Genomic DNA, 22,373 nt, shown 5'->3' with positions numbered 1-22,373 from the left:
GTAAGCTGACAGTGCCACCCACTGAGCCTCCCTAGATGAGAAAAGTGTTCTAGAATCAGAAAATTAACAACCAAATCCAAAACTGAATTAAATATTCTAAATGCAGCTTTTAGCTAATTCCTAATTTGGATACTATCTATACTATATACAATACATACATATATATTTTGGTTTAAAAATGCAGACAACACAAGATGATGAAATAAGAAGATGCCAGTTTTTTAATGCATGCACAATTAATGAATGCATTCAATTAGATGGTAAAATTTATATGCAAAGAAAAGCATCGTGTGATGAAAGGATCTGAAAGGGTATTATGGATGAAAAGGTATGAAGACACTTTTTTAACATTATTGACTATATACATAATGGCCTTACTACATATTTATTTCAACATGCTAAACTCACACAAGTATGTCATTCTATTACCAGCGAAGTACATACCAGAGTAGGAGAGCAAGTAACTAAAATAGAAATACTATCCCCCCATTCAAATTGGCTAACCACAGATTCCTCCTTATATTATTGTAACACACACACACACACACACAGTAAGCTGGTTCTCCCAACTCAGTGACGCACTGAGAAACCTGCAAAAATTGCCCTAGTTATTGCAGATTCTAATGAACAGAATGTGAAAATAGACACACTAGCCACCATAGCTAGGAGCCAAAGCACCTGACATCAAAACAAATTCATAAGTGCTGGCTAATTCTAAGCGTAAATATTCTAAGATTTTTATTCATGTTGGCACTAATGATGTATGATTTCGTCAGTCAGAAATCACTAAAAATAACATTAAAGAGGTGTGTGAACTCGCAAGTATGATGTCAAACACTGTAATATGCTCTGGCCCCCTCTCTCTTCACCAGGGCGACGAGATACGTAACGGACTGTTGTCACTCAATGGCTACCTGTCTATGTCTTGTCCACAGAATAACACAGGGTTCATAGACAATTGGACTAGTTTTTGTGGCAGACATGAGCTGTTGAAGAGATCATCCCTCCTGAGGTGGTGTCGCTCTTCTCTCTAGTAATATGGAACATAGTCTTAGAGTTGGCACTTGACTAACTGGGGCCCAGGTCAGGAAGCAGGCCAGGCTAAACCGACCATCTGCTAGCCGTCTCGCGTCACCTAAGTCAGATAAATCCCACCACATATAGACTCCTTCACCTAGATATCATCATATAGAGACTGTATCTGTTCCCTGAATTAGTAAATACAAAAAACTCTCAAACCCATTTCAGGGTAATAATTTAACTGATGTCCAACAAATAAAAAAAAAAAAGATATAATACAGATAAACAAATTATAAATCTTGGCTTGCTGAATATTAGATCCATTTCTATAAAAAACACTTTTTGCAAATGATATGATCACAGACAATAACCTAGATGTGCTGTGTTTAACAGAATCCTGGCTTAAACCAGACGATTACATTATTTTAAATAAGTCTACCCCCCAAGATTACTGTTATAAGCATGAGTAATACTTTCAGTATTTCTCAGAGGTCTGGTTTCAAATATAATTCTTTTGAAGTGATGGTGCTTTATATAAGAATTTGCTTATACAGACTTAATCAAAGAATTTGCTGATTTTCTGAGTTAGTACTGGCTACAGATAAAGTCTTAATTGTTGGCGACTTTCTAAACTCTATTCTAAACTCACTGTCGTAATCATATTTTACAGTACTGCGCTGTCAGAGCCAAAACATCATGATGGCGCATTTATTTTCCTACTTCCAGTGTTAACAAGGGGTGGCAGATTGTTTGCACTGAATAATGAATGGATCTTTTGTCTCAGTAGGCTAACAGTCAAAGATAGCAAGCGTATACACATACAGGAACACTGCTGGATCATTAATCAATGATAAACCGAGACGCGCAAGATCTGAATAATATAAACATGCATTAGCATAGACATTGGCATGTCTTTTTCTTGCCTGTGTTGATGTATTTCTATTGAAGCAGGGCTAGAACTGTTTACATTTTTATTATGTTAAAAAAAAAAAATTTAGTTTACATTACAGTTTGGGAAACACACTGCAATGAAACACTCTTCACATAAAATTGTGTCAGAATTTCTCCTATGCATGCAGACCTGCCAAAATTAGGTAATAAATAAGGGCCAAAAACAATTAATAACCTAAATCAGTTATATATTATCTTAGATATTATCTTCTACTAAGTTGTTACCTATACTGTAGCAAAGACTATAGAATAACACAAGATGTGTTACTCGTATTGATTTGAATGGGAGAAAGTGTAACGTGCAATATGGCGGAATAAGTCCCGCCTTCTAAATAAGAGCCAATCGCCGACTGGTAAAGACATCGCGTCACTTCAGCGGCCGTTAGAACCGGTTTCTATAGAAACAGTCAGACGCGTGCATCCGGAGAGACGCGCATTAGCTTGATCCAGCCTGAAAAATAGTTTTTTTTTGTCATTTCAGCGTTTAGAAACTAAATTTATGAGCCGGTTGTTGTTAGATTTCATTCGTGATTTCAAATATGAAATTTAATCGTAAGGTTGGCGAACAGTTTTGGAGAATTTGATGTTTCCCCATTCAAAGAGATTGCATGATGCCCAGGATGCCCGAGAGGCGTTTCAAAGATGGCCGCCGAGTGAAATGACTTGTCTTAAAGGGACTTTGACTGTAGCTACAGTAGTTAAGAGCTGCTTATAATTATGATAAGATTGAAAACATTTCAAAAGATCTGTAAGGAGAGAGTACTAGAAAATTATTTGACAAATGTAACCAGCTATACGGTTTTCACTATGGTAATCTTTTTCTACCTGTGACTCAAATCCAAAAAAGAGAGCTTTCAACAGTCTATACTGCTCTGGGTTACTGAACATTAGATTGTTGTAAAAGATCAGTTTTTCAAAAGGCTGTCATTACTCTTCATAGAAAAGCAGTGGGCAGTGTGTGCACCGCATTTTATACTGGACAAAGATAGTTACTGTATGACAATGTAGATGTTACTCTTACATCATCTAATTGTGGCACGCGCTGGATTTTTAATAGTCTAAAATTAGTCTTAAAGCAATAATTCAGCTGATGATAATAAATCTGCAACTGCTAAAATAGCATAACTGGAATAAAGATTGCACAGAATGATTGAAAGGAAGTTGTGCTAGATTTAAAAAGCACTCAGACTGGCTTGTAAACCCTTTTCTGGTCCATCAGAACACCACAGCCAATGTTTGCAAGAATGTGCCGAGTTGGAAGTTTTGTGATTTTACTTTTTCTTTAGAGAATTGTAGGTATTCAACACATTTCACTACACTAAATTGGATATTCAATATTTTAATTTCCTACTGCTCATTTAATGTAATCCCTGCGCTGGCATTAAGGAGGTGCAAAAATAAAAGACCTTAAAACCTCAAAGCATCCATTAGCGGATTACATCCAAGGCATGGCTGAATGCTCTCAAAGAACTTGTCATAAATTCATGAATTACAACTATTTATAGCCAAACAGTTTTAAAATCATTTTTAAAATCACCCAAAAAAATAAACCATATAAGATTAAACAAAACTGACCAGAAAATATAGACATGGTCCAGACGGTGCCTCATATATGGCAATATGAGAGTGGCAACTCTCAAGAGAACTCAACAGTAAGTCCCTGAGGTGTGAAGGTAGGCAGGGCCGAGAGCAGAAGGAGAGAAGCAAGGGCGGTGGAGTGAATGCTAATGAGAAACACCTGCACATCACACCAGTCTCAGGATACGAGAACGACCGACGACAGTGAAGGGTGAGAGAGGAGTAGGCCTATGGCATTTTAAGTTGTTGGTTTATTATGTTATAGTCAGCAAAAAGGCCACTGCCACACGTTTTGCTTTGTTGTTTATGTTTTATTTTACCATTAATGATTACGTTGAACATTTACCGGTTCCCACCTCCTTCTTCCCTGAACTGAACTTTGTTATAGTCCCGTTCAAGTTACCCTGCATGTCTAGACAACTGAGTCCAGTATGATTGGCAGCTCAGACTTTTTGCTTTGTGACTCAGAGAAGATCTGTTTCTGTTTGCCTGCAGTGATGAAAGAGACTCCAAAGGGCCCAGTACAGAAGACTGGAAGCAGTCAAGCGACTGTTTCAGCTGAACGAATGATACACAGTAATTCAGTGTGTTCAAACATCGGTGATCAGCCCACGCCAGACAGTCACAGACGAGAAGTGATGCAGTAATGTTCACATCCACTCCAATCCTCACAGATGGTAGGTACCCTGAGGCTTTTTGATCCGAGGATCCCACATAATCCAAGCCTAATTTAGCCATGGAAAACTGTCTGCTGAGAGCAGCACTCTAAATTCAAGGTATTTACTCCTGACTCCCTGAACCGGAGACCAGAATTATGAGTTAGCATAATGAAAAGATTCACAGAGTTCCCTTACCTCATTGGCTGAGTGCGGAGGGCTGTCTTTAAATCCTCTACCACCTTGTTTCTCATTTCCATTTCCTCTTCATCAAAGGCAAATAGTGTCTGCATCTGGAATACAGATGATTTTTGTCAAACTTTTACTTTGGTTTTAGACAACGACACTGATAAAAATCATAGCAGTTCAGGTATGCTTCAAAAAAGGCTTCAAACCATGTCCAGTCTAACAGCAACCTGCTCCTGATCAATCATAGCTCTATTTTAGCATGGAGATCATACATTGTTAGTACTCATACATGTAGGCTACATTATTAGAATTGTCAGAATACCCAGATGTACACCTTTGGTAAAATTAGGATATTAAGATAAGCAACAATTAATTAGTTCAAGCTCTCATTGTTTAAGTTCTCAAGATCAACTTTAATTAAGAGTTCTGATGCTTCTGTACGTCTGTGCATCATCGTTCGCTGGTCATGGTAAAACTTTTTTTAGTTAAACATCATTTGATTTGCTGTTTATAGTGATATATCCGTTCTGATCTATGACAGTAACATTTTCAAATTGAATGCAGAGGGAAGGCTCAGTTGTCATATCACATGTGACCACATGAGTCTTAACAGTGTTTTATGAATGGCTACTGGGAGCAAGTGTAATTTCAATGTGTCGACTCAGCACTACCAAAGTGAGCTCATCTAATAACTAACAGCTACCAGATTTATCCCACAATTCAGCTGCACTCATCCACATAAAAGTCAGACAGAATCCATAATGATTAAAGTATCGAAAAACAGAGAGAGCATTGTCTTACTCCATTTACCTAATTTGCTAAACATATCAGTTATGATTTTACATATAAGGAATCATAAAAAAAATCCCCTCCCATCATCTAATCACAACAGAGCATTGATTATTGAAGCCAGGTGGCAATTACTTCTCCTACAGAGAGAGACAGAGAGAGAGAGAGAGAGGGGGGGGGGGGGGAGACTTGGACTTCAATGTTTGAGGAGAGATTATTTTCTGAAACCATGATGATAAACAACAAAGATGTGCAAAATCAGTTGACCTGTAAATAATATGTGCAATCAGGGGCAGCTTAATAACATATTACAGTGCTATAAATAACATTAGGATGATTGCATTTTGGCAGTCAATTTTGCTAGCATGAATCCACTGATTGTTTGTGATGGTCACAAACAATCAACACAGACCAGTGTTTTCTGTTTTACAGGTGTGGAACATTCTTTGCAGAATTTTCAGACATAACACTTTTAGGTTTTCAAATTCTTTAGATTAATTGGACAAACAGATAACTTGTAGATAACAAGATAACTTGTAGTATTTTTGCCTTAGTTCATTAGAATAATTTGTTCATGAAAAGGGCCACATTGGTTGTGTTCTTTGTTGAATGAGGAACACTCAGTAGAAAAAATGTAATTAATTCCATTATTCAATTTTTCATTCAATTTAGACTGCAAACTCAGATACTATATATGCCCAACACAAATGCAAGACAAATTCCCAGCAGCAGATCAGAATCATTAAGCTCATCAAACTCAATGAAATCAGATGTCCAAACAAAACACTGCATGCAGACAAAATCACATGAACCTTAACTGGTGTCAAAATTGGGTTTTAATCACAAAGGGTGCAAAAAATGTGCGTAGCAGAGTAAATTCTTACAGCTGCCATGGAGTTGATGCGGTCTATGTAGTAATCAGGCCAACTGGTAGCAAGCTTGTTAGGGTCCTCTTGTTCCTAGGAGAAGAACACCAGAGAGAGAGAGTTATAATATAGTGTATAATTGTATATAATATTGATTCCACATTGTATTAATTATCTTACTAAGGGGGACGTCTCTTGCTTGGCACATATTCACTTTGTCAATATGTCAACCTTAACCAGGCCATGACAACTGAAATTGTTTATTACCAAACAAATGAAGTTACCAGATCAGTGTTTACAGAGCAGACTGAAAAACTGTAATGAAATGGAGTCATGGTGCTTTGGAGTCTGAGGTCTAGGATTAGTTTTGGTTTTCTTCCGACTTCCATGTGCATGGCGTTCTTGTTGTTTTTTAGTTCAAATATTTTAGTTTTAATCACCACAGATCATATCATACAGTTCAGTTTCTTGTGTGTTACCAATTTAAGGGTCAATCTGAGCCCATCTTATCTTGGTAAATGTTTATCAGGTAATATAATTGATATGCTGAACATGGACTGATTTTCCATGCTGCCTAAGTGTGGGTTGTATTCTGTGATGGTTGGCTGCAAAAGTAAAAAAAAGTAGTATTCTTTTTAAATTCAATTAAGCTGTTTGTTTTTATATTGCAGGAGTGTTACCTTTTAAATTTCACAGGAAATGTGATTTCTTGTACAACAGAAAGACATGATATGCCTAAGATGGCAATTATCATAAATATTTTAAGAACAGAACTTTGAGTACTATACTACACAACACACAGTCAAGCCAGACAAAACAACAACAACCTGGGATGTATAACTTGCAAACAGATTTAAGCAACTCGCTTCTTTCCTCTCAGCGTTAAGTGTTCAACATCAAAGCCAAACAATTCTGGAACCCAGCACAACAGCCTGGCCTGGACCTCGATCACATGTTGTGTTTTTCCGATTTGTACACAGATGTCAGTAGGTCTTGCAGCCAAACTGATTGCGACAACCAGATTATACAGTTTAATGAGTTTTCACATTCTTCACGGCACAATTTCTTATCACTCAGAGTCTCAATCCTGTCACGTTGCTCCAAACATTTATTCTTACCAGATCAAGAAGGTTATAAAGGACGCTCTAACTTCCCTCTCTGGTACAAATAAAAAGCGATAGAAAGATGGGGCATACTTGGCTTTAGGTCAGCACAGTAGTGAACTGTTCCTCCTGTGCGTCAATATTTGCACTATCAATAAAAAGGAACAATACAGGAGGTAACGATAATAAACATTATTTTTGCCAGCAGATTCCCAGTATGGGTCAAACACAGTTTAGAAAAGAAATCTAAATACAAAGTCTAGAATCATTTTCTTTTGTTTTGTTAAATCAGCACACAACCAGCATCACTGGAATTTGTTTCCACACAGTGTTCCACTGCGATAATGGATCAGTCTGGCTGCCTTTACTCAAGAAGCTCACTCTCTCAGTGTAAAATTCAATCCCACCATGACCAGGGTGACCTCTGGGTTTGTGCGTTTGCGGACATGTTTCTCCATGTCTCCAATTTCTGTGGTTTTGTTTGAACACCGTTTCATCTTTCAGATTGCGCTTATGAGTGTTTATGGAGATTTGGAGCATTTTTGGCTGAACTCGAAGACTTCTTTGAGGGTCCAGCTGTCAAAATGCGAATTTGATGACACAGTAATCCAAACAGGAAACAGATACATGTTTGTGAAGGGCGTGCACTCTGCAAACTTATACACAAACAACTGGCATGCCGTTTACAAATCATCGCTCTCGAAAGTGTTGACTGTGTTCCAAATTGCCATGTAAAAGCCATCACTACTTCTATGGTAAGTGCATTGAATCTAAAAGGATGGCTTTTGCAATCAGGTTCCTTTAAAAGTGTGGGAGAGAAAAAAACTCCAAGTCGGGTGGGGAAAAAAAATGTACAGGATATTGAATTTTTTAGATTGCATAATCGGAATGTATCCTTAAGGTAGAAAAGATTATGTGAGTTTGAGAACAATGCAAACATGTTTAACCTTTAAACCTTTATTGGCATGCCAACAATATTAGTTATATTATATTGTATATCTGTTCCTTATTACCCCAGAAGAGTGACAGCTCAGGGCAGGAGCTCAAAAAGACAAAGATGAATGCTTTCCTTGGAACCTCACGCAGGTACAACATTAGCTGTTCTAGCTGTCATCACATAATAATAATAGCCTACATATAAAACCATAACAATGGAGATGTATATTATTTGGGAATATTTTCCCACTCTTGCAAAAACTTTCCAGACTGGTTAAATTGCGAGGGCATCTCCTGTGCCACTGCCCTATTCTAGTCCCACACTAGGGTCTAGGCTCTAACTGGTCCATGCCAAAACATTAATCTTTCTTTGCTGAAGCCATTCTTTTGTTGATTTAGATGTGTGTTTTGGATCACTGTCACTGTCAAGTTCTTTTCATTTTCAGCTTTCTAGCAGACACCAGAAGGTTCTGTTCCCAAATCGACTAGTACTTGGAGCTATTCATGATTCCCTCCACCTTCAAGAAAATAAAGTCCCAGTTCCAGCTGAAGAAACCACCATGTTTCACTGTGGGTATGGTGTTCTTTTGCTGATGTGCTGTGCTGTTTGTGCATCAAATATACCTTTTACAATCTTGGCCAAAAAGTTCAAAAAGTAGCTCCTGAGCAACACAAAGCTGCTGATAATATTGAATGGACCTTGTATGCAGGGATGCTATAATGGGTGTCGTATTCCTATAGGTAGATGTGGATCAGCTAAGAGTCAGCTGATGAGAGCTTGACTGACGTGACCCACCAGAACGAACGCTATGCTTGATTTTTCCACATGATTTTGGGAGACTGGATGCCTTTGGTTTGCGTCTTGCCCCATAGCCCAGACAGATGGAGGATACAGGAGATAATTGTCACATGTAGGGAGTAACCAATTCTTGCCAGGAAGAGCTGCATCTCTTTTAATGTTGCTGTAGGCCTCTTGACAACCTCCCTAACCAGTTTTCTCTTTGTCTTCTCAATTTTGGAGGAACACCTGGTTCTTGTCACAACTGTGCCATACTTTCTTGATGACTGTCTTCACTGTGTTCCATTGTTAATCTAATGCCTTGGAAAATTTTTGTAGCCCTTACCTACAAATACCATTCAACGACCCCGTTGATGCTTCGTAAGCTATGTTATGACACCTGCTTCAATCATTACAATGCTCATGATAACTTTTGTTAACTCTACAATAAGTAAATCCACTTCACCAGCTAATTACTCTTTGACAGCGATGCCAAAGAAATATACAGAATTACTGCAAAAACAGAAGTTCAAGAACAAAATTCTAAAGATGGCTGCGTGTTTGTTTCTCTGGTGCATAAGATCTATATTGTACACTGTAAAAAATGACCGTGATTTTAACAGTAAAAAACTGTAAAAATGCTGCGGTGAAAAACTGTCAATTGGTTTACAGAAAGTTTCTGTACTATATACGGTGAATAACTGTAATAGATCTAACGGTACATTTAATGTAGTTTTACAGTAAAATATCGTTAAATTCACAGTTTTTGGAAGTGAAGAATAACAATTCATTGTAAACTTTACAGTGAAAAACCGTACTGTGGGTCTCATTCATGAAACACGAGCAGAACGAATGTGTGTGTAAATCGTGTGTAAAGCGGTTCTGGCGTAAATTTTCGGATTCATTAAAATGTTCGTATTTTCCAAATGTTAGTTGGTACGAAAGAAATCTACACCTGCTCCCAGCCACGCGTAAATAGTGCTTTTAACATCCGAACGTTTTGCTCATTAATAAGGCTGCTTTTTAATTCACCTTAATAAGGTACATATTTACACGACATTTTGAAAAAAATATTATATATAGTAATTACATACGTTTTTTTCTTTTTACTTTTATTGTGAGAGCCAGTAATACATTTACATTTATTCATTTGGCGGAAGCGACTTACAAGTGAGGAATACAACAAGCGAGTCGTCATGACGAGGCAAATAGACAAAAAGTGCTCATAATACAAGTTATAGGCAGTGCTCAGATTATCCTAAAATACAATAGAGAGGGATTAGGGGAAGTGAAAGGATAGGAATAAGGGGCCGTTCACACAGAACGCGTCTTTGCGTCTAAAAACGCGAGACGCAGCGCTCAGGAGTGGTTTTAAAAAAAACGCAGCATAGAACGCGAGGGTCTCGAGACGCGCTTTTGAGACGTGATGCAAAAACGACAATAACGGAAATAATAGAAATAGGCAAACAGCAGAATTGACAGATACAAGTTTTGACATGGAAAAAAAGAAAATAAGATAATAATGAGCCATGTTGCAGTCATATAAAACAGTTGTCATGCCAACTTGCTATTGTAAACAGAAGCTCACAACGCTTGCCCCGCCTCCGAGTTCTTCTGATTGGTCCACTGTTTTGGAACTGACATTGATGAGCGGCGCTGCGTGTAAAAGTTGAAATTCTTTTAACTTGACACGGCGTCTTAAAAACGCGGCGCTTATGTGTGAGGCGCTGCAAAAGACACGAGACGCGAGCGTAACAGTCATGCACGTCTGTTAAGCGCGTGTTTACATAGAAAAACAATGGGAAAGTAGCGCATTGGAATAGAAAAATGCGTTCTGTGTGAACGGCCCTAAGAAGGTTTTTTTTTTTTTTTTTAAGATGAGGTATAAGATGAATAGCATCTGCAAACGGAGCACTTTAATCAAATAATGGATAGATTTCAATACGGTTGGGCAAACTAATGGCCCCTTATTTGTTATGGAAATTGTTTCCTATAAAATGTCCAAAATCCTTTGTTTGGTGTCATAATATGATGCCCATGTAGTTGTCAGTCGGATTTAATGGGCGGGATTTATGGTAATTGAGAATGAGCGTGCACGCAAGTCCCATTTACGACTGATTGGAATTCATTAACACTCACACATTTCACTATCACTTCTGACGTTTACGAAGCATTTGTGAATCAGGAGAAGAGTTTCCGGGAAGGTCTCTTTACGCGCAAATCACTCACATATTTACTCGTATATTTACAAATGTTTCATGAATGAGACCCATTGCCATTCCCACAATTCCCTGCGTGACACTTCACATTTGATATATTTTCGTTGAAATAACTCTGTTTCTTCTTAGTTTTTCTCATTTTTTTCTAGTCAGTTATGTACATCAGGGTTTTATGTTACATCTAATGTTGTTAAATTAATGTTTATTGCATTTTTAAAATGTCATGCATGTTACCATGATGGTGTTTAGTGTGTGTGTGGATGACACAGTGTGCTCCTTCTACATATTAGTATTGTCCTTCTCAGCTTGTGGAAAAGCTGCTTGTGATGAACTATGATTCATCATGTGACTCTTATCACCACTGTATTTGGTGACTGTCAGTGTGTTATAAAGATACAAAACAGATATTAGTACTTAATTAGGTTGGTAAATTAACATTATATCAGTTAATGAAATACGTTATTTTACCGTAAATTTAACAGATTTTTTTTTACGTTGCTACTGTATTTTTTATGGTAAAGTTCTGGCAACCACAGCTGGCATTTTTTTTTACTGTAAAATTTACTGGGATTTTTTTTACAGTGTGGGGTAAACCAGAGCAAGCTGGGCAATGGTGATTATAACTATACTTAAATTAGATAATAAAGGAAAGTATTGACTGTTCAGTCTAGTTAAAAACCATGTGCTTCAGGTGACGCTTATTTAGACATCTCATTTTAAAATGTTCTACTTCATTAAGTTCCATTTTAGTGTCTTTGAAGGCAGCAGCCTAAGCATAGAACAACACAGTCAATTTATATATGTCCATTGTCTTGTTTTAGGTATCTCTTTGTGGTAAGCAGGGCGGGGCTGAGAGCCGTTGGAACGGAGCTCTGTTACTCGCAGGCCGGGGGTACCCTTGAGACTGCTCTCTTATGCAGCACCTGGGGGGGGAGGGGGGTGGGAAGGACAGACGAGGCGAGAGACAGACCACTGAAGAGTTGTGCATTAATGAAGTTAATTTTGTGATGTGTATTTGATCTGCTACACATTTCCTCAAGAGCTCTGACACAATATGAACAGTCTGCACAAGCTCAACAGTATGTTATGTGACTTGAGAATGGAACTATATTTGTGGGCCAAACAAGGATCTGTTCCTTCAATAACAGTTTGCCTCTCCAGAATCCCCCAGCTAAATCACATTAGCAAACAGATTTCTGCCTGTCCCAAAGCCAGTGCAGTAATTGGCCTTGCTTTTTAGATCTAGACAAACATCTTTCCAGAATCCAACATCTCAGTGGGTTGTCCTCTTTTCTACCAGGCCAAAATATACAGAGATTCAATTTCCAATGCAAAAAATAATTTGTTGTATTTTACAATGATTTATCCAGATCTGCTTCTCTCAAGTTAAATTCCAGTCAAGGATGTTTAAAGTCAACCTAAAACTAATGTTGTCGACTTCATTATTATATTGTGATGCATTTCAGAGTAAAATGGCTTACTGAACAAGAAAAAACAAAGTAGAGCGGGATGAGATTTTATCCAAAAAAATATATGGATTAAGTTTGATTTTGTCAAGAAAAAATAAATAAATAAATAAATAAATAAAATAATTGAGGCAGGGCAATCTCAATAGGATTTTCACTCATTTCCCCCTCTTCTGCAGTTCTCTTTTTCCTTAGTTGCATTCATTCATTTTCCAAAGTCATCTTGAATGTTGAATTTTCAAAACAGAAAATTTTAGAAAACAACACATAAATTAACTTCATATATTGATGTTGATTTCCTAAGATGGCTTTGTTTAAGTCACCATTATGGTGATTAGTGTTTCTTTGGTTAAGAAACAAAATATTTTGATAAGACTCTGACCATTAAAAAACTATTTTATTTGACAACAAAGACAGCATTTAAAATTGGCAAATAAAGCCATACTGCTCAATTTATTTGTCGCAATGAACTCTTGAAGTCAGCATAGGAAAGTTTGTTTCACTTGAAAGTGTTTAGTTGTTAAAAATACCAATTCTGAGTAGTCTATACTCATAGTCAATTGTAAATTTAAAGTAAATTATCAAGTACACTCTATAGTTATTCATTTTCGAATTACTTGAACTCTTGTATGAGTGTAGTACACTAAATAAGCATTTGTTAGTACAACATACTATTCTTATTTCACTTGTTTTTATGACAATCGTTTTCACCTTTTTTTTTTTTTTTACTTTTTTTTTTTTAAGTAAGGTAGATTTTACAGGGCAGTCTTCTATAGAAGGCTTCCTTCTAAACAAGGTTTAACAGATTCCTCGTTTCAGCCTCTGAGGAATACTGACTCTTAAAAACATTTTGTTATTGACATCTTTCAAAAAAAAAAAGATTGGAGATTTCCAGGTTTTATTTGTGAGCTCTTCGTGTATGGATTTTGATCCTGGCCTGGTTTAGATTTTAGTGAAACCAAGGCTAGGATCTAACAAAGTTTGCTTCCACTTCAAAGTTGTCATGTTGCAGTCTTTTCTCCTCCGCACTTTAAGTCGAAGGGGAATGAGCGATTGTATAGGCTTTGCCTGATTAGGGAGAATTTACATTGACTGCATGAGTTGTTTTGGTGGCTGCAGTAAGAGTGCTGCTTCTACAAAACAAAGAATGTCACATTGGGTGAGAAATGCTATTTCGTTTTCTCATGAGGTACATGGGTTATATTTGCAGCTTGGTCCTCTCTGCATATTTTTATTGGAATTTACGATCTGGATGTTTATCTAACTCCTGGTTCTTCATTTTTGTCAGTATAAACTGACGAAAATTATGTCACTGTGGTATAGTGTTCCCAAAGCATCAGCTATTGACACAGCATCCCGTTCCCTACTCAGAGAACCAAGGTGACATACGTAACAGATATTTCTCATTGAAAGCATTGGGCTTGCTGACCATGTTGCAATAAAGAATCTAAAAGGGGCTTTAGCCATCTGCATGAATGGCATGAGTGAACATACAGGACTCTTGCCAAGCAGCAGGAATCAACATCTTGATGGTAAGAACAGTGTGATTTCTCAAAACTGCACTGTTAGGGTTTTGATGTCGCTGCAGATTTAGCAACCTACAGTACCATACCACATTTCTACATTACTGTTAAATAAAACCTTAGTTTATATTGTATTCTGTTTATGATTGAGTGGGGATATTTTACAGTATGATTTAGTGTTGCTCTAGCGTTGCTGTATCTCGACTGCAATATGTCTGGTAATAATACAGGATTTCTGTAAACAATGAAAGCGTGTAACCTGAGAACAACTCCTGGTCACTGGAGGAGGAGAACGGTGGAAGTTCAGTACTTTTATAATGATTATCAGTTACTTTTATCCCTTTTATCATACAACTCAACAAGTGAATTATCTAAGGGTTTATTTAAACCAACTCAGAGTTAGAACAGTGGAAAGACAAACCAAGAGGGTTTTGATGGGTTTTATTTTGTTTCTTTTGTTTTAATAAAGTGTTTTATGATGGAAAAATTACTGTATTTGTCATTGCAGTCTGATGGGTTTGAGGAGAGTGATAAATGGCCGTTTGTGTTCAAGCGAAAAGGCTCTTATGATTAACAAAAAGTCTATCTCTGTAGGGATTTCGTTCCATAATGTTGTTGTCGATCCGAGCCTGTCAGTGGTAAAACAAGCACTTTTAGTAAACATACATTGACAATGCACAAATGCTTAAAAAGATTACAGCTGCAGCCGTTGTGGTCAATAATGGACCAATTTCAATTATTCGCGTAGACACAAAAACATGGGAAAACAATGTCCAGGTTGAAAAAAAATACAGAAGTTTCTCTTACAAAATAAATGGGTGATTTGTGGTTATAGAGATTGTCTGTTGGTACCAGTTTCACCACTGCGGTCCGATCTTCAACAGGTTGTACTGCCAGACAGGGAGTGAGCAAGACTTCAAACTAAGGGCCAGTGGCCTGTTTGCCACTACAGTTGGTATAATTTTTAAGATAAGTCAAGTTCTCTCTTAGGACAAAGGATAGACCAGTCCTTAAATCCCCCACTCTTGCGTGTTTTTGTTTCATATATATTCCTCAAGGCTTTTATGTCTGTAAATTGCTGATGCACTGTACCTTAAGTAACAAACAGTACCAAAATATTTAAAAACGTTTTTTAAAGTTTAAATGAATTGATTGAATAAAAACTTGTTACAACAAGAACACCGTTTAGATTGCCTTAGGATTTGCAATGTTTTTCTGAAGTACAATAGTATTAAACTATAGATTTATATAATATACTAACTATAATTATAATATACTGTATAATATTATCATTATTAGTAATTATTATAATTAGTAATATTTACCAGTAATGTATCAATATAGATATTACAGTACAATACAGTATAATAAAATACAGACCAAATTACAGTTATATAGAACTGTTCTGTATATTGTAAATTGCATTACTGTACAGTTACTGTAAACCAAAAAATTACAGCAACTTACTGGCATCTCTGCTTCCAGTAACTGTGTAAATATAAAAGGAAATGTTTTAAGTGTGTACAGACATTTACTTGATAGTTTTTAAGTGCAGTGAATTACTTCAGCGTCTCTCTCCCATCTTGTTTCTTTCAAGTCTCTTTTTTGAGTGCTTACTCTAAACACACAGCCTTGCTTGTTCCATTTACATTGCTGTGCATTTTAAGCAGGCCATGTGGTGGGCTTCTATGGCAATTCTCCATTGCTGCAGACATGAATGAGCTTTTTGTTTGATCTCACAACTTGTTTTCCAAGACGTCTGTTGCTTGGTTCTGGTTCCTGTTTCCTGGATTCGGTTTGTTTCCCTCTTTTCTAACTTTTAGCTCTGAGGGGAAGTCATTTTTGAGCACAGCAGCATTGAGAGAACATCAACTGCTGACAACTTTGTTCCAGAAACTCCTGACATAGCCACACCCCACTTTACCAGTAATTCCACCTCCCAATCCCAGGCCAAGTGTCCAGAGCTCCAGGTGCAAGCATGGATCCAAACTTTCTACAAGCCTTTGTAGATACAATGGAAATTAAACTGTAACAGTCAATGAAGACAACATCGCCAGACCGGAGCTACAGTGGTTGTCGTTCACTCCGCAGGCCCTTTCAAAACAATAGCACTTCCATAAAAACATAAAGTGGAAATGGCTAAAGCCAGCTCATTTAAATCTGTATTCCACTGAGGCTTCTGAAAGCAGTCATTGCCTTCTCTCTCTCTCTGTAATCAGGGAGAAAGGGAGTAATATCCTGAAAGTGGCTGACCACAGACATGGGTTTCAAAAGGATGGTGTTCTGAGGAGGAAGGGAGGGGCTGTGTGTGTGATAAGTGAGGTAGACGTTTTGGCCAGAGGATTCAAAGAAGCTGTAGTTTTCATCTATTTCAAAGGCTTTGTCTCACAATGAAATGTTTACAAAACATGCTAAACTATTCTATAGTCAGTGACTAGTAGCCATTTAGTCATTTTAGCAAACTGCTAAAGAAAACCTTAAATTATTAATTATGTTGTAAAGGACTCACCTTCTTCTTGCTGCAATAGATTTGCCATTTCTTCTCTGCAGGCAAAGCAAACATGGCTTCCCTGTTCTTGTCTGTGAGATCCAATTCATCCTGAGGAAAGGAGAGAACACGACAACTGAGCCACACTTAACATTATACATCTTAAAACGCATAGTGAAAAGATATAATACTAGCCCCAATAATTTGTCTCTGTGTGCGTTTTGTAGTCATTGTGTAGTTCATGTGTATTTGTAGCATGTTCAGGTATGTCTAGTGTGTGAGAGTGAGATAAATACAAAGCATGTAAAAACCTCAACTTTACATACTGTAACAAACCTTATGGTAAGTGCTCATGTCACTTGCCATAGATTTCCAATTATTTCCAATCCAATTCAATCCAAAATCCAATCCATCATAGATCATTAGTTTAACTGTCCCCAGTAAATCCATCATTTTCTGGTAACATTTTAAAATAAATACAAAGTTCTGTCATGAAACTCTAGATGGCACAGGCTGATACGTCCTTTATTCAATCTGCATGCAATCACATCATTCTCTAGGGCATAGCTGATTGGTTCCTACTGTATCAGTAGCAGTTTGCACCATGCTTTCAGAAACCCTCCACCTCCCCCAGCTCCACCTGTATAGATGTACAGCAGCAGTATGTCTTCCTCACAGCAGCGTGTTGTGTATGTATTGGCAGCAGCAAGTCCCATACATGCTCTGCAGCAGCAAATACAGCAGTAGCAGCGTAAAGGCCTGTACACACCGGGACGAATATCACGAGTGATTATCGCCGACGTTTAACGGCTCGTGACTAAACAAAGGTCGCCAATGTGAGTGTGCACACTGACACGAAAAACGGCAGGTGTAAAAGCGTAATTTTAAAAAAAAATGCCTCGGGTTCGTTTTTTTGGTTTGACGCGCCATGTTAAAAACTGTCCGACCAATGAGAATGATGCTTTTGTTCACGTGCCTGGAGATGCTGAAGTTACAGTAAAACATGCCTTTGTGGCGCTCAAGCACAAAACGGTCTTGCTGAGCACACAGTGATACCAAAACGACGAAGAGAAAGTAAGTAGACGAGGAAGACCCCTACAAACTATCCTTCAGCTCCCTACCTAGGTCGTGTATCAGTATACCATTTAAATGAATGTGGCCGACTCCCTGATCAGTGCCCTCACTGCCCTGACTAGTGAACTAGGGAGCTGATTGAGATGCACGCTATGAATACTCTGCCACTTCTTGGCCACACTAATAGATGTGTATTATTTCTGTATTTTTACTGGGTTTTTTTTCTTTTTTCTTTTACATTCAAGAAATATAGTTGAGAATGTCTATTTCATAAATGTTTATTTGCCGTTTCTGACTACCATCTCTCATATGTCATATATATTCCATTTAATATGTGCATTTTTATATTCTTTATCTTTATTAATATCTTAAATATGTTTATTTGCACTACCGTTTCTGACTACCATCTCTCATATGTCATATGCCATTTAATATATGCATTTTTATCTTTAACGTTATTAATATCATAAATATGTTTATTTGCACTACCGTTAAGCACAAGTGCCACATACTGTCAGGGAGTGAATTTGCACTTTCACTCTGCGCATCGCCAGTGAAAATCGCTTGGGTATGAACACAAAAAAAAAACGTCTCGAAAAACGCTGGCGATAAACGCATGCGATATTCGTCCCAGTGTGTACAGGACTTAACAGATCTAGTCTGCCAAGACCTAACATATTAATATTGTCATATCCATTACCATGCCAAACACTCTGAGTTGTCATGACATTTATACTGAAAGTGTGATGTATTGTTAATAATTACACTTACTGCATGATAAATATAATTCGATCATTCAATTCATTTTATTTTTCCACTAGAACTCTAGATTATGTTTAAGGAATTTTGTTTAAAAGGCACTGACAATTCAATTCACAGTCCTTCTCTATAGAGCCATGGACATACAGTAATAGTGAGAGAGGGAACAAGAAAAAAGGCAGAGTTAAAATGAGGGAGGTGCAGGAAAGACTTAGTGAGGGAAAGATTTAGAGATGGTCAAAATGGAAGGAAGTCATATGTGGCCCACAGAGGACTGACAGGAATCTGTTTCAGCCAGCAGTGACCAAACAGAGCATCATGCATCATAAACAGAAAGAACAACAAATATAAATATGAAAACGTAGAGTAAAATGTACCATAAAAGCAGACCTGATGTTAAACCTAATTGTTTTTGTCACATTTTTGAAAACAAAACTATAATTCAAGCTGTATTATATTTTAATATAATGATATTTGCAGGCTACGATGAAGAGAGAAATTTTCAGTGTCCTTAGAAGGTCAACAGCCCTAGTCCACATTATGAAAGTGAGCACTTTGGAATTCAAAAACAAAAAAAAAAAAAAAAAAAAAAAAAAAAAAAATATATATATATATATATATATATATATATATATATATATATATATATATATATATATATATATATATATATATATATATATATATATATATATATATATATATATATATCTTCATTGTATTTCATGGAAGAATAGATACAGGGTTTGGACAACACAAGGGATAGTGAAGATGAATTTTGGTATTTTTGGGAACATTATTCCTATAAGGGCTCTAAAAGATGTGTAATTCCAACTGAAACACCCTCAATAATATGCAATTTTGCCATTAAATTAATATGCAATTAAGGATGGGTCTCACCTCCACTCAAGTAACAATCTCTTACCATGACAGCCCATACCAAACCTAATTCGTCACACATTTTTCACACATACTACTGGCTCACTCCCTTATCCAGATCTAATCAGCTGAGTCACGGTGCGAGGACAGAAAGGTTGACTGAGGTTATTGAGGTGGCAGCAGTAGCCAGGAAGCTCATTGGCCGATCTCACCACACCCAGAGCTCTCAGCCACGGAAATGAGGAAGAAACACATCTCTGACCTCTCCACTCCAGGAAGGCTGGGCAGCCGAAAGGAGGGAAAGGGCTGTACCATAATGATGTCATGTAATTCTGTAATCTTCACTCATTATTTATTTGAAAAAAAAAAAAAAGGTCTAATCAGTCATCTGCGAAGGCTGTGTATGCAAGATTTAACTAAGCAATATTGCAATATTAATAAGAGCTCTGTTGTTCCGAATAACAGAACGGCTGTGATTCGCCCGGCGGCAGGTGGCCACGGGTAATGTGATCGTGCTGATATTCGGACCATCAACATAAACGGCATAAATGTGATATTACATTACCATTTTTCCCAACAAAACCAAAGCAGGATCAACTGAAGCAAGTCTCTGAGCAACACACAGTAGGTGCGTTTTATTCATTTGTTTTTGAACAAATCAGTGACTCTTTCATAACACACAGACTAGCATCCTGTCTGAAACGCCACAACAGACAAGCAGAATGATACAAAAGTCTCGGAATGCTGCTCGGCCAATGAAAATCTCACAAAAACTGCTGTGATTTATGGTATCCTAAGCATTGTGTAACAAAACATCATAACAATAAAGGTTCATTTAAATTAAGTGTCTTGTGGAAAATGCTCTTGGTCAATGTGATAACCTACACTTGTGGCTCCTATAGGACTGTGTGAACTGACTTCATACATCCACTAAAATCAGTAGGCTAAGACCAGTAGGTTAAAAATAATTGCAAAAATTGATAGTTCTGGAAAAATAACAAACAAATGGCACCTGCTTGGGCATTCAGGCATTTTAAATAGGGCTTGAATGCCTTAAAGTGTTTTCCACCCACTTTGTATATATCAGTATTGTATGTAAATAAACAAAGTTGACTCGTTCTCCGTGTTGCCTGGACCGAGAAAAACGTGATTTTTGACAGCTCCATGGCTTTGATGAAAACTACAGATTATACTTTAGCATTTTTGTTCATTGCCCACAGACAGTCAGATCGACAAATGATTATCAAAAGAACAGTTAGGCATATGCATAAACACTGTGTTTGTAGTCAACATTTCAAACTGGATGACTACGAACACAGGTTTTTTTTTTTTAGATTTTCCATCATTGCATTCTCTCCGTATTTACAATTCTTTGCAGCCTTTAGCCACTGTCTACAATGCACTAGATCCATCACTAGAAACCGAAAGTAACTCACTCCTGTTGAACTCCCATTATGACTAGAAGTTTGCTAAGAAGTATTTCCTACTAAAGCAAGTATTTGACTCTGGTAAGTGTAACCATAGCAGACTGGTGAAAGTGGCCTTGGACGGCAAAATGCCCAGTGCACTGTGAGTGTTGAAGTTTTTCTAAGTATTTGTCTTTTCTGTTCTCTACATAGGCACCCAAGTTTTATTGAAGGCCCATTTTGCCAGTGAAGAAGTACCCCTTTAATTGAACATCAGTTTAACATCAGTTTTCTATATAGAATTCTATATTAATTTCAGTCCCTCCAGAAAAATGCAGGTTTTTTTGTGATTGTTGTGGGCAAAAATCCTTGATTTTGCGGCACGTTTTCTTAAAAAATGCGATGGAATATGCAGGATATTTTTGCAATTTTATGCAATGAAATTGCGGGAACTTGCAAAAACTGCAGTTTGATGAAAAGAGAAAAAAGTGTGGCGACCAGGGCGGATGAGAGCCGTGAGGGAACGGCGCGAGGCCGGTGGCGCGAGTGTTAATGAGCTTCACCTGGGAGGCGCACTGGCCTTGAGTCCCTCACGGAGGAGCTCCGGGAGCATAAAAGGAGGAGCGACTACAGTGAAGGACGAGAGAGGACCAGGCATGGACTGTATGTTATGTTTTATTATGTTTGTGTGGCCGGCAGATGTCCGCAAGGGTCTGCCGGCATTACTTTCGTTTGTTCTTTGTTTATTTTATATTAAAGTTTTGTTGAATGTTCGCCGGTTCCCGCCTCCTTCTTCCCGTATCTATGAACCTCGTTACATTGGTGCCGAAACCCGGGAGGAAGGAGGGAAATGCTGTCGGAGAGCGGAGTGAAGACCGCGAGAGGCTGCCCGAGGCGGTGGTGCTGGAGCATAGTGAAAGGTGGGACGGAGACCCGGATGCCGTGGTCCTGGGACGAGGTGGGGTGGCTGCCGTCCAGGTCAGGAGGGAGCGGAGGAGTCGCCGCCATGAAGGGGAGGAGCAGGGGACGGGGGAGGAGCTGCCGGCTGCCCTCAGCCGGAGGAGCCATCGCCGGCCGCCAGGAGGCGGTCGAGGATCGGGCCGTCCACCAAGCGTCCAGTGCCATCGCATGTGGCACCGCGAGGAAAAGCCTCTCGGCAGGCTGAGGACCGAGCGGCAGTGTGTCTGGGAACCGGACCCAGAATTTTTTTTTTCCTCTTTCTTTTTCCTCTCCCCCCTCTCTCGTCCTGTCGCTCCCCTTGCTTCCATCTCCTTTCTCTCGTCTTGTCTGTCCTTACCCCCAGGTGCTGCGGCCGCCGAGACAGGCCCCGGGGGGGGAGTAGAGCGCAGTCTCAGGAGTACCCCCCGGCCTGCGAGGGGCGATGGGGGTATGTGGCGACCAGGGTGGGCGAGAGCCGTGAGGGAACGGCGCGAGGCCGGTGGCGCGAGTGTTAATGAGCTTCACCTGGGAGGCGCACCGGCCTTGAGTCCCTCACGGAGGAGCTCCGGGAGCATAAAAGGAGGAGCGACTACCGTGAAGGACGAGAGAGGACCAGGCATGGACTTTATTTTATGTTTTGTTATGTTTGTGTGGCCGGCAGACGTCCGCGAGGGTCTGGTGGCATTACTTTCGTTTTGTTCTTTGTTTATTTTGGAATTAAACTTTGTTTCAACGTTCGCTGGTTCCCGCCTCC

The 22,373-nt window shown here is 38.4% G+C and overlaps 1 protein-coding gene across 5 annotated transcripts in view; it reads right to left on the bottom strand.

Annotated features, from left to right (window-relative positions):
- daam2 (dishevelled associated activator of morphogenesis 2) overlaps positions 1 to 22,373 on the bottom strand; it is a 97,778-nt gene that overhangs the window by 28,258 nt on the left and 47,147 nt on the right. For all 5 annotated transcript variants that reach the window (XM_067368519.1, XM_067368518.1, XM_067368521.1 and 2 more), the window contains exons 3-5: positions 16,584 to 16,673; positions 6,068 to 6,142; positions 4,404 to 4,498 (exon numbers count right to left, since the gene is read on the bottom strand). In XM_067368519.1, coding sequence (XP_067224620.1) covers positions 4,404 to 4,498; positions 6,068 to 6,142; positions 16,584 to 16,673 — 260 coding nt within the window. The remainder of the gene's footprint in view (positions 1 to 4,403; positions 4,499 to 6,067; positions 6,143 to 16,583; positions 16,674 to 22,373) is intronic.

The sequence above is a fragment of the Chanodichthys erythropterus genome, chromosome 18, assembly GCF_024489055.1.
Source record: "Chanodichthys erythropterus isolate Z2021 chromosome 18, ASM2448905v1, whole genome shotgun sequence".
NCBI classification, from domain to species: Eukaryota; Metazoa; Chordata; class Actinopteri; order Cypriniformes; family Xenocyprididae; genus Chanodichthys; species Chanodichthys erythropterus.
Note: the sequence above shows the minus strand (reverse complement) of the source record. Positions and strands in the feature narration are given on the sequence as shown.